Source organism: Pollachius pollachius (genome assembly GCF_949987615.1).
Source record: "Pollachius pollachius genome assembly, chromosome: 1".
In the NCBI taxonomy this organism is placed as follows: Eukaryota; Metazoa; Chordata; class Actinopteri; order Gadiformes; family Gadidae; genus Pollachius; species Pollachius pollachius.
Window position 1 is genome coordinate 5,195,116 of NC_136934.1, and position 14,108 is coordinate 5,209,223.

Consider the following 14,108-nt stretch of genomic DNA (forward strand, 5'->3'; position numbering starts at 1 on the left):
CTCATGTTGCAGAACCTAAACACCCTCCACCCAACCAACCGCCCCAATCGAGCTCTTACACCCTAATCCAAAGCGCAGTTCTTGGATTGATGCCGTTCAGTGGACACACACACACGTACACAACACGCACAGACACACACACACACACACACACACACACACACACACACACACACACACACACACACACACACACACACACATACACACATACAGAAACAGACACAGACACACACACACACACTTACAGAGAGGCACATGCACACGTAAATTCACACGCATACACACACAAACACACGCAAACACACAAACATGCACACACAAATAACACACGCACGTACACACACACACACACACACACATATGCACACACACATGCACACACAAATCACACATGCACAAATATGCACACCCATGCAACATTCACTCACTTACCCGCATACATCCACACACACACACTGACACACTTGCTCATGACACATGTCAGGGGCTCGGCCTTGTAATGTTGGAGTAATGTACTGACTGGTGGTTGTTGACCCCAGGGGGTCTGGAGGAGTCCAGCGAAGCATCGCTTGAAGTCTTGGTGCTCCAGAAGACTCAAGACTGGAGTTCTTTCTGTGTGTGAGTGTGTGTGTGTGTGTGCGCGTGCGTGTGTGCGTGCGTGCGTGTGTGTGTGCGTGTGTGTGTGTGTGTGTGTGTGTTAGCTTATGATCCATGAAGTGATTCGCCATGCCAATCCGCTCGTGGCACCAGCTCCACTTCATCAGGCTGATGGCAGCATAGGGTCCCTGACATGAGTTCAAGTGAAAGGAGACAGCGCTGGGCAGTCCCTCTGAACTGGTGTCTCTCTCTCTCCCTCGCTCTCTCGCTCTCTTTCTCTCTCTTTCTCTCTCTCTCTCTCTCTCTCTCTCTCTCTCTCTCTCTCTTTCTCTCCCTCTCTCTCTCTCTCTCTCTTCCTCTCTCTCTCTCTCTCTCTCTCTCTCTCTCTTCCTCTCCCTCCCTTAGTCTCTTCCTCGTCTCTATCACTATCCCCTTTCAGGCTGTGTTAGTTTCATTCATTATTTCATTCATTCCACACACAAACGCACACACACACACACACACACACACACACACACACACACACACACACACACACACACACACACACACACAGACACAATCTTCTCCATCTGTGTTGATCAATTATTATATAGATTTGTCTATGACAAATATATCCTCTGTTGTTTTTGGAGCAGCAGGCGCTGTGTTACTGAAGGATGGGTTCTCTACTGTATGCCCTTATTTCGTCTCCTGCTTCTGTAAAGAATGTTTCACGGTAGTGTTTCACGGTAGTGTCCCGTTTTGGCCGTGTCGCCCTGGGAGATAAACCCGCTTTAACCCAGACGAAAAGCTCTTACAGTGCAGCTTTAATCTAATGACGATCCATTGTGCAGTCAAGCAGGCTTCTGTTAACTGGAAACAATCCGTGTATAACATCCTTCTCTAGAAACAAACACCAAAAGACTGATTCCCCACAGACCTGCCCGAATTTCTGCTAAGCCACTTAAAAAATCGTTTGTGAACGGAAAAAAATAAAGGGTTTAATTTTTTTGAATGTTGCCAGTTGCTCCAAAAAGGGTATACAGTATGGCTCTGGAAGTGAAAGGGAAAAGAGCCAGTTCAAGCCTACTGATGACGGAAGAGAGGGATAGAGGTGAGGATAGGGTTGATACTGAGAACCTGTTGCTAAATCGGCTTGTATAGGAGCTGTTGAAACAAACAGGGAAGACTTAACGGAGGAGACAGGAGTCATTGATAGACACGGGGAGAGGCAGTGTCATCGGTGTCTGACTCATGCTGTTTTAGCATCTATCTATCCCTTCTCTCTCTCTCACCACAACAGGAAATCTTTATTTCATCCGTATTGAACTGGCTGATGCACTCACTGTTTCCATTCCCCCCCCCCCCCCCCCCCCCCTCCCCCAAAGAATCACAGGTCGGTTGTTTTGATTTACAGGAAAAATCCAGTCCAACTTACCGTTGGCAGTAACCCCTGTGGAAGGTCATTGTTGACTAGTGTCCGACGCTTCGCAGGATGCACTCGTCTATCCATTAGCCGGCAGTGTTTACCGCAAGGCAATGGCAAACACACACACACTTTAGTGCTATTAAAGTGATAAATGTTTGCTCTTGATCTGATAAGAGATCCAGAACGAAAATATCAAGAGCGGAGGGTTCGGGTTTGCATAATGAAGGAGGGCGTTCTGCTCAGGAAACGCTTAATGTGCCTAGCTTCAGTGTGACAAGCGTCATTAGCCCCGGACCTAGCGCTCAGCGCGAGGTAAGTAAAAATGGGTTTGATTTTAAGGAGCTATCTTCGGCGAGTCGTTCATTGTGCGTGGATGGCGTGGCCAAACGCTTTACGCAGGATAAATGGAGGTGGATTATTGTACTAAATTAGACGTGAAAAAGTGAAATGTAAAAAAGAAATGCAACTGCTGATTTATATTATTCAATGGCCGCCGTTATGTAACACTCTTGTTGTGCCTCCGTCAAATTCAACAATTTTATTTTTGGACGGCAAAAAATACGTTACATTCGTATGTGCTCATAAACATGAGCAACAATGAGCCCTAATGGGCCAAATTCTAAACTACAAATCAATAGCCAAGTGCCATTGGCGGGTCGAGACCGCGCCATAGATCTCAGCCACAGATCCATGCAGGCTCTGACCCCTCTGATCTCCGATCGTGTAGGCTGGAGGGGAGGTTTCCTCAGACCATAGAAGGGAAGACCAGTACCTCTGCAGTAGCAGCCAGTCCTCACAATAGCAGCGGAAAGTACTGGAAAAAGCCTGGGCTGACATCGTAGTACGGAACGCACAGAGCCGACTGGCCCCGGGTCCTTGCCGGCTAGAGGTCTGCTGGTCACGACACAGCTATTGGTTGACAGTGGCGGGCCTACCAGAGGCAGCAGCTCTCGTCAATAAACGCCTGATATTCCCTGGAACCAAAGAAAGGGGGGGAGGGGTAGGGGGTTGTTTGACTGTCAGCATACAGTGCACAAGTGCATAACTCATCCTGTCAGCCCTGGAACGCTACTCCCCGGATCTATTCCCCCAGAAGGAGCGGGGGAGGTGGTGGTGGTGGAGGTGGTGGTGGTGGGGGACGGTGGGTTGGAAGGGGGGAAGGGCAAGGGGGAAGAGGATCATATCCCGTGTCCTGATAACATGTCTTCAGAATTATTGTCTGTGTAATGTAATATGAAACAGCCCCTTATCTCCTTCTGAATAGGCAGCGTACTCAGAAGGTTTTTTTAGCTGCCATCTCGCGAGTCTCGCGGATCTACAAAAAAAAAACTGATAAATGGTTGGAGCTGATAAGTGCAAAGTGGCTGCAAAGCACCTACCCCTACTGGGGACCCCTGGGAAGGCCTGGGCGTCTCTTCTACCTTATTTATTTTGGGGGGGGGGGGGGCAGCGGGGGAGGTTGCAATTCACTGTCTTGATTGATCTTTTCCTGGGTGAATCGATCTGTTCCTCGCACACGACCGCTCCGAGGAACAACCGTGCCGTTAGATTTTTCGCTGGAGCTTTGATCCGGGGACATAAACCTCAATACCTGCCGCGCGCTCACACGGGTGCCGCTGCTGTCGAGGGCCTCCGTGTTCTTTCACATACTACCCACATATCTGTCGGAGGACATGTACTCACTCGTACACTAACATGCCCCGTTCAGCGATCCAGCCCCATGATTGCTGGCTGCAAGCGTTTTATGTAAGCTCTGAAGGACTTCTCTCTTTTCCCTGAGTGGAGATATAATCTGAATGAAACTGTCAGACTCTGAGATGTCGGTAATAAGCTGCTAATGGGCAGTATTTTAATGCAGTGTCCTGCTGGAAATGGCAGCTAAATCGCGTCCACGCTGTCGTCCTTGATAGATAATGCTTGGTTTTTGCTTCCAATGGGCATGTCTCTGGGCTAGGCGACAAGAGTTAGCCGTTGGAATTTATAAAATATGTAATTATGGAGGCAAAGAAATGAGCCTTCTGTAACCTAGAGTATTATATGTGTGCCTGTGTTTCTCCTTAGATTATGCCCTGGGCCAAGGAGGTGATATGGAATGTGTGTGTGTTGGGGGGGGGGGATTGGGTTCGGCTGGCTAACCGCAGAATTGGTAATTTAAACGATAAGTTCTACACCTTCCACATACATTATTTCATAGCTTAGCTGCGGATGTGAAGACACAGCCTGCATCGCCAAGCAGTACGGATCCACTCTCGCTTTTGTGTGGACCTTTCATCGCGGTTTAATTAGTGCTGGTGACCACCGCGAAGAAGGAAGTGAAGAGCGTTAAGCAGTGTCTTTTCTCCCACACGCGTACGCCCCGCACACACACACACACACACACACACACACACACACACACACACACATAGACGCACACGTGTCTTATTCAGTTTAGCGCCCCGGAAGAGACATATATTTTTTACAAAATGACAAGAGGAGGGATGGAATGCGAGGTGATTTATTTCCGCCATTTTCATGAATGTCAGCATTGTAAAAGGTCAGGATCTGAATATATAGCTATCCCACGCCGAAGCCTCCAGCTGCCCGCTAATACTGCAGGAAGACACAGGAAAAGAACCATGTCAGCCGCTGAACCCACCACATAGTGCACTGGGAAACACACAGGGAACAGAGCAGGAGCAGGGGAGGGAGAGGGAGAGAGGGAGGGAGAGGGAGGGAGAGGGAGAGAGGGAGGGAGAGGGAGAGGGAGAGAGGGAGAGGGGGAGGGAGAGGGAGAGAGAGAGGGAAAGGGAGGGAGAGAGAGAGAGGGAGGGAGAGGGAGAGGGAGAGAGAGAGGGAGAGAGAGAGAAAGAGAGGAGGAGAGAGAGGGAGAGATAGAGAGAGAGAGAGGGCTAGAGAGAGGGAAAGGGAGGGAGAGAGAGGAGGAGAGAGCGAGGGAGAGGGAAATGCACACGCAAAGCAGGGTAAGAAAGGGGAAGAGACCCAATAGAAGGATGGCAGCCAATAAGGAGAGAGAGAGAGAGTGGAGGAGGGGAGGGGGGAGAGAGAGCGTGGGACCGGTGCTGGTGTTGGCAGGTGGAGGTGAAGAGGAGGAGACGGGGGAGGGGTCATGGGGTTACAAGGTACACACTATTCCTTGGTGAAACCGTCATTACTATGAGCAATGATGGCAGTCACCGGCCATTACGTTGGCCATCCACTGTCATGAACAGAAACCTTTTTTTCCTTCTTCTCCTGCTGCCTCGAATATGACAGGGAGCCCTGGTGCTGCATGCTGAGTACTCTCTCTCTCTCTCTTTCTCTCTCTCTCTCTCTCTCTCTCTCTCTCTCGCTCTCTCTCTCTCTCGCTCTCGCTCCCTATCTTTCTCTCTCTCGCTCTCTTGCTTACTCCCTCGCTCTTTCTCTCTTGTTCTTTTTCTCTCTCTCGCTCCCTCTCTCCGTCTCTCTCTCTCTCTCTCTCTCTCTCTCTCTCTCTCTCTCATCTCTCTCTCTCTCTCTCTCTCTCCCCTGTCCTCTTCTTTGGAGGTGCAGTCCAGGCTCGCTAGGTGTCTGCTTCATCATCTAAAGGAACAGGTCCGTCGATAGGCCCCAGATCTGGTCCCATCACGGCTTCTCTCTCTCTCCCCCCCCCCCCCCCCCCAACATAAACAACACTACATCCCATCTCATCCCTCTTCAGGCTCACCCTAAAAAGAAAAAAGGTCACCAAAAGAAAGGATGGGTTGAAATATGAGTGGAGAACACTAAACACTCTGCGTGTAAATCGATCGAGTGATTTCCTATCAGCGCCAGGGACCGTGTAGCACAAGCAGTGTGTGTGTGGGTGTGTGTGTGTGTGTGCGCGTGTGTGTGTGTGTGTGTGACTGTGTGTGTGTGTGCGTGCGTGCGTGCGTGCAGTGTGTGCGTGCGTGCGTGCGTGTGTGTGTGTTTAAAGTGAAGGCCAGCGGGCTGGAGTTGATAGTCCATATAGACGATGGTCTGTTGTCGCTGCAGAGTGAGCTCTCATCCCTCGCTCCCCAGCTGACAGGGGGGCGGGGTTGTGGGGTGTTTGATTGACAGGCCATTCTGCTCAATGAATGCTGTCATGATGTGAGCATTAGCACTCTCTCCTGCCAGGAAGGTTCACCGCGGTGTGATGGAATGTGCATCGTATCGTAGCAGTCAACCACCAATCCGAGCGGCTGTCATCAACCCTCTCTCTCTGTCTGTCTCTCACTCGCTCACTCTCTATCATCCACCGCCTCCCCCTTCCTATTCCGTTTGTCCCTCTCTCTCTCTCTCTCGCTCGCTCTTTGTCTATCTCCCTTGATATTTATCTCTCTCTCACTCCTACTCTTTCTTCTTCACTCTCTCTCTCTTTCTCTCATTCCAACTCTCTCTTCTCCCACTCGCTCTCTCGCTTTCGCACTCTCTCTCTCGTTCTTTCTCTTTCTCGTTCTCTCTCTCTCTTTCACTCGCTCTCTAGCTCTCTCTTGATATTTCTCTCTCTCTCTTACTCTTTCTTGTTCAATCTCTCTTTTTCTCTCCCGAACTCTCTCTCTCCAACTCTCTCGTTCTCTCTCTCGCTCTCACACTCTCTCTCTCTCTCTCTCGTTCTCGCCCTTGTTCTCTCTCTCTCTCTCTCTCTTTTTCTCTCTCTCTCTCTCTCTCTCTCTCTCTCTCTCTCTCTCTCTCTCCGCTCTCTGTGTTTGTCTGTTTGTCCTCCTGTGTCACCGTTTTAGTCGTACCATTTCCAACGCCCATGAGTCTGAGAGCACAGGTGCATCGAGGCACAAAACAGAACAAACTCAAAGGAACTAAAGACTACCGTCTTGTACATCACAGGCTGTGAGAAAAAAACGTGTTTTAAACGCTTATAGTCTGTGTGAATAAACCTATCAACTGATTGTTCTTCCTTATTTAAATGTGGTGGATGATGGCCAATGTGTTGAGTACAATAGTTGTCTTTCGGTGGCTATAAAAAGCGTTCCATTATGCGGTGTTTGCCGCAATGAGCATCAATGCTATTGCCAAAGTAAACCTGACATTTTTTTGTAATTCTCATTTTTCCAGTTAAAATATATACTACATACAATATATTCTATTCCACATGGAGTTAAATACATCAATTTGCTTTAAAACCTTACAATGTTCATTAATTTCACTTAGCTTCTGACAAACAAATAAAGAAATATGCATGAATGTCTTCCATTTGCAATGGAACCAATCGTTGGATATCGTTTGGACTGCGTCCATCTGGAAACTTGGCTTCTCTTAATGTGATTTGCTCTCAGCATCAGTGGACCGTTATTGGGAAGCCTTTTTCCTATTGTATCAGAAAGTCAAAGGTTAAAGTTGTTGTTCTAAAGGCCGGTTTTTTTAATGTCTGTTACAAAGGAAATGGAGACATACGGAAGAATCTAAAGTCGATACTAAAGACGAGGACAGTGAGAGAACCTTTTAAAAAACAAACGAGTTGAACTGCAGTGATTAAAAGTGGCGTTGCTCCGGGCTTCCTAAATCCATAAGGCGGTTTTCCATCTCCCGAGACGTTTAGCCTCATTGATAATGCATACAGTATGCCATGGATGGAGAAATGTTGCCCGACCCTCAACCTCCCTCACTGCATCTTCCACCCCCACCTCCAATACCTCAACCACCACCTCCTCCACCACCTCCTCCACCACCACAACCACCACCATCACCACCACCACCTCCTCCACCACCACCACCACAACCATCACCACCACCATCACCACCACCACCACCATCACCACAACCATCACCACAACCATCACCACCACCCCCACCACCTCCTCCACCACCTCCTCCACCACCACAACCACCACCATCACCACCACCACCATCACCACCACAATCACCACCACCACCTCCACCTCCACCACCACCCACACCACCACCACCATCACCACCATCACCACTACCACCACTACCTCCACCGCCTCAGCCACCACCACCATCACCACCACCGCCACCTCCACCACCACCTCCAACATTACCACCACCACCACAACCACCACCATCACCACCACCACCACCTCCACCTCCACCTCCACTGCCACCTCCACCTCCACCACCACCTCCAACATTACCACCACCACCACAACCATCACCACCATCACCACCACCACCACCACCACCACCTCCACCGCCTCAGCCACCACCACCATCACCACCACCACCACCATCACCACCACCTCCACCACCACCGCCACCACCTCGTCCACCATGAGCTCTGAACGCACTTAAGAGCAGTGTTCCCGTCTGAAGGCAACTCAAAGTGCTAGAGGCCTGCTGTCTGTCTGGGGATACTCTCACTCACCGGCTGTGTACTGTCGCCGTGAAGTGCAGTCCAGCCAGCAGAGCCATAATTAGAGTGATAAGTTGTTGCCCCAAGGCTAAAGTCATCGCGCTGCTAAACAGCTGGCAAGGATTCTTGTACGACTTGATGAATACATAATTGGGTTCAGGATTTCTGTCAAAAGGCTTATTTTGTTTTTTTTTCAAATACAAGCCCTCCCGTCGAGATGGGTTGTATTGCTTCATACCACGTCCTAAGGGTGGATGAGATGATGAGCTGTATTGTCTAATCGTATCAGTGCACATTGCTTCGACAGTAAATAATCTCCAGAATCCTTGAACATCCGTAAATGTGGAGGGCTGACATTTATGGTTTAATGAAATGCAGAACGGCGAACAGAAACATGAATTATTTAATTAGAGTGTGATTATTCCATTATTTCATTATAAGCATTGAATATTTCTCACGCAGTAAAAAGATATATACTATAACATTTGCTGTAGGCCGAGGATGGTGTGTCGTTATTTTTTTGTGGTGGTGCTGTACAGAATAAACCATTTTGATGGCTCATGGTGCATGGGAATTGCCATTACGCTTTTACTCTGAAATATTCTCTGGTAAAACCACACACAAGTGACCCTGCTATAAGAAGAACTGGCTTCAGGATGGAGGTTGGGAAATAAAAGCGTGACTTGTTGAAAGCCTTGTGAAGCCAGCGATAGTAGAAGAGGTAATGGTTATGATTAGAGCTTCTGCATATTCTTTAGTCCTGCCGGCCTCTGAGGTCTCTGTCTCCCCAGAAAAACATGAAGCGCAATCAAAGAAAGGGGAAAAAAGATTAAATAAGCTTTTAACAAAACGTAATCAGAGGCTGACAGACAGACGGACCATTGCTGAGTTTTACAAAGAGAAAACACAATGTCCGCTTGTGCGAAAATGTACTTGTGTCTGCATCTTCAAACATCCGATGCATCCAAAGAAAACGACAGAGGCCATAACAACAACAACACACATACACATACATACACACACACAGATTTTCAATACGCTTATATAGACAGGCACTATGTCATGTCTGCCGCCTGTCGTTATCTGGGTTGAGCATGGCCGGCTAAGCTCATCTTGTTGTGATGAGACGAGAGCGAGCGTTGATGCAGAGTCGTGGCGCTGGAGCGAAATACACGGCAGCACATTATACACAGCTCTTATGTATACAGGTCAGAGACAGCTGAGATGCTGGTTTGCACTGCAATGCTGTACACTACGAAATGTATAGCAGTGCATTGAAATCCCGGACAGGGACAGATACACTGATCTGGATTGACAGGCAGCCAGACAGACAGACGTCGATCAGATCTCCTGATAAGTCGACGGGTGTGCTCAGGACGGGATCCAACCAGCACCAACAGGTCTCAGATTTTCTCATTAGCCGTGTTGGACTCCAAGGCTGTCTCTCAACATCCGGCCTGTGTTGCTTTTGGGATCAGAATGCAAAGCTATTACACACTGGAGGGTCTGTCTCCATCACGCCGAATGGCTATGAATTTTAAATGCGGCATTAGAGTCTACGGAGAAGCGGGCGCATGGGACAAAGTCAGTCAGTTGCGTGCAAATTTTTTTTTTTTTTTTAAATTTGTATTTTTCTAATTTATGTGTAACAAAGCGAGGTCTGGTGTTCAATGTGAGCAACCCTAGATCATGAGTGCATTTCTACCACTTGGCTCGTCTGGCACATTCTCCCAAAGCACGGCATAAAACCAACAAAGAATCAGCCCAGAAATGAAATGAATTGCACTGCAGTGAACCATCTGTTTCTGCATATCATGTCAGCCGGCCGTCGTTGTATTAATCACACTTGAGCCTTGTTACCCTTCTCTTAAGTATGTTAGCCATTGCCCATTCTGTATTGCTTGGAAAATACTTACTTTAAAAACACATTCTCACACCTATGCACGCACACATCCACACAAGTCCTCCAGCCTGCTTGTGCAATGAATTATTGTAAACCCCTTCACTACACACACACACACACACACACACACACACACACACACACACACACACACACACACACACACACACACACACACACACACACACAAGCACACACCCTCGGGTATATTTTGTGCCATGACTTATGAGATAGCCTTTCACTCCTTACAATTACCCACCATCCCTCCCACACACACACTCCCCTCACATACACACACACACCAATACACACACACACACACACACACACACACACACACACACACACCTGCCTGGTACCATGAGTTACAGGACAGCTGAAAGGTGAGACACTCATTGTTGACATGGGCCTCTGTAGCTGAGCTGAACCACATGTTAACATTAGAGCTGAGCCACCCTCCATGTTAACATTAGAGCTGAGCCACATGTTAACATTAGAGCTGAGCCACCCTCCATGTTAACATTAGAGCTGAACCACATGTTAACATTAGAGCTGAGCCTCCCTCCATGTTAACATTAGAGCTGAACCACATGTTAACATTAGAGCTGAGCCACATGTTAACATTAGAGCTGAGCCACCCTCCATGTTAACATTAGAGATGAACAACATGTTAACATTAGAGATGAGCCGCCCTCCATGTTAACATTAGAGCTGAACAACATGTTAACATTAGAGCTGAGCCACCCTCCATGTTAACATTAGAGCTGAGCCAACCCCCATGTTAACATTAGAGCTGAGCCACCCTCCATGTTAACATTAGAGCTGAACCACCCTCCATGTTAACATTAGAGCTGAGCCACCCTCCAATGGTAACATTAAAGCTGAGCCACCCTCCATGTTAACATTAGAGCTGAGCCACCCTCCATGTTAACATTAGAGCTGAGCCACCCTCCATGTTAACATTAGAGCTGAACTACCCTCCATGTTAACATTAGAGCTGAACCACATGTTAACATTAGAGCTGAACCACCCTCCATGTTAACATTAGAGCTGAACTACCCTCCATGTTAACATTAGAGCTGAACCACATGTTAACATTAGAGCTGAACCACATGTTAACATTAGAGCTGAACCACATGTTAACATTAGAGCTGAGCCACCCTCCATGTTAACATTAGAGCTGAGCCACCCTCCATGTTAACATTAGAGCTGAACTACCCTCCATGTTAACATTAGAGCTGAGCCACCCTCCATGTAAACATTAGAGCTGAGCCACATGTTAACATTAGTGCTGAGCCACCCTCCATGTTAACATTAGAGCTGAGCCATCCTCCATGTTAACATTAGAGCTGAGCCACCCTCCATGTTAACATTAGAGCTGAGCCATCCTCCATGTTAACATTAGAGCTGAGCCACCCTCCATGTTAACATTAGAGCTGAGCCACCCTCCATGTTAACATTAGAGCTGAGCCACCCTCCATGTTAACATAAGAGCTGAACCACCCTCCATGTTAACATTAGAGCTGAACCACATGTTAACATTAGATCTGAGCCACCCTCCATGTTAACATTAGAGCTGAGCCACCCTCCATGTTAACATTAGAGCTGAGCCACCCTCCATGTTAACATTAGAGCTGAGCCATCCTCCATGTTAACATTAGAGCTGAGCCACCCTCCATGTTAACATTAGAGCTGAGCCACCCTCCATGTTAACATTAGAGCTGAGCCACCCTCCGTGTTAACATTAGAGCTGAACCACATGTTAACATTAGATCTGAGCCACCCTCCATGTTAACATTAGAGCTGAGCCACCCTCCATGTTAACATTAGAGCTGAGCCACCCTCCATGTTAACATTGTGTTAACGTGTGCTGCTGATATCCGCGCTGAGCCCCCCTCCATCGCAATGGTCTCAACCCCCCCCCCCCCTCTCTCTGTCCTGCCAGGTGGCGAGTTCTACGAGACGTCCCCCTACGAGCCCGTGGCCCCCATCCGCACGCCGGACACCCTGCGCCTGGCCTCCATCATCTCAGGTAACCAACCCCCCCCCCCCCCCCCCCCCCCACCCCCCCGACATCCTTTATCACGCCAGGAGGGGGATGAAGACGAATGAAGAGGTGCTTTGTAGCTGAGGGAAGGCGCTGGTGTCACGGCCCCGGGCGCGTCGGTGCTGTTGGTCCACCGACACACGGCTAGATTAGAGGGAGGCTTTTTTTTTTCCCTTCTTCTCCGCCTGACATTTCACTCAGCCCTTGGTCACGGAGTGAGGTGGATGCTTATCTTTGACTCTGTCCTCCAGCACCCCAGGGCGGGCGGGGGCTGTCGATTCATGTGTGGCCTCCCCCTCTGCCCAATGTCCCCATATCTTACCATTCATTGATTCTGCCTTCAGTTTGATTTCCTATTTGGACTACTAATTAAACCGGCCCAGGAGTCGGCCGGGGAACTACAACTCTCTGTTTCATTTACTGCTTATTATCGCCCGGGCATTACTAATCAATGCACATCTTATTATAAAGCTACAATAAAGCTAATGCTAATGCCTGGATGCCTGCAGTGTAATAGGTGTGAATAGATGGGGGGGGGGGGGGCTAGGCTAAGGCGTTCACTGTACACCGCGCACACACACACACACACACACACACGCACACGCACACACGCACACGCACACACACATTCACACATAGTCACACGGAAATTCAATAATTTCTCTTTGATCTGCTTAAGACAAAAATTGCTGGAGGATGTGCCATTGCCCATTTTTTTTGTTTGAAAAAACGCACGCACACACACACACACACACTCCAAAGAAGCAGATCTTGCGGGGTTTTTTACGTCTGGTGTGTTTTTATCTGGGAGGTACAGAAAAGGCTCGGCTTGCATAATCCCCTGAGCTTGAAATCGGCTGTCTGTCATTTGTTAAGGAAAATAGTCGTATTTAAAATACATCTGCCGACGGAGAGAGCGAGAGGTAGAGAGCGATAGACCACAGATACAACTCTATCACATGATATATGTTATTATATCTAATGATATTGAAGTTGTATACTGAGAGATGATAGGTAGAGAGAGTGCAATCGGCTAGTGTTTGCAGGCGTGCCCAAACACACACAGCTCTCAGCAGGAGGTGTGTGTGTGTCGTGAGGATGACGGTGTCATCTACCGAGACATATTAAACCCTCGGTGAGACTCCATCCTGTTTCCATTCTGCTTCAGCTGAAGGCTCTTCTCGGCGCAAGGTGAAATATTGGATTCGAAATCTATTTAGCCGCAAGCCATACCTTATTATTTTGCTTTTTCGGAAGGCGGAGTAATTGATTGTAGCACTTTCAGAAAACCAGGGGGCAAATAGATAAGTAATTAGACACTTTGCTCGGGAAAAAATACTTCTCACGAACAGACATGGAAAGTATTCCCAAGCGCCTTTTTAATGTCTACACTGTACTGGGGCTTTGGGACTTCATCGTGACCACTTCAGTTGATTAGGCGGGGGCGGGGTGGGACAGGGGGGGGGGGGGAGTCAGTGCATGAACAAGTGGAAGTTTGAAAAACTGAAAAATAATCTGAACCACGGAGGGGAGTTTTGGGGTCTCGGGGAGAGACTACCGGGTAGCAGAGCCAGCGCGCTGGGAGGAAGTGCTTCCCCGCCCTGGGTGCTCGTGCCAGATAAGACGGGGTGAGGTTAGTGTGCTCCTACGTTGCTTACCTGGCACCTCTGCTGGGAGCGCAGCTGTGCTGTGCCTCCACAGGGCTCCTCTCTGTAAACAGGTCGTCGGCTCTCCGCCGGGCCCACTAATAGCCCAATGTTAGCAGTCGCAGAGACGTTATTGTGTTTTGGACGCCGAGCGCGCAGGATTAACTCATCACAATGCAAAGACCCCTCGT

At 48.6% G+C, this 14,108-nt stretch overlaps 1 protein-coding gene across 1 annotated transcript in view; it reads left to right on the forward strand.

The window, feature by feature from the left end:
- LOC307086397 (GDNF family receptor alpha-2-like) overlaps positions 1-14,108 on the forward strand; it is a gene marked incomplete at its 3' end in the record, with an annotated part of 59,265 nt that overhangs the window by 5,652 nt on the left and 39,505 nt on the right. Inside the window, exon 3 of the mRNA XM_079751591.1 lies at positions 12,170-12,256. Within this exon, the coding sequence (XP_079607717.1) occupies positions 12,170-12,256 (87 nt within the window). The remainder of the gene's footprint in view (positions 1-12,169; positions 12,257-14,108) is intronic.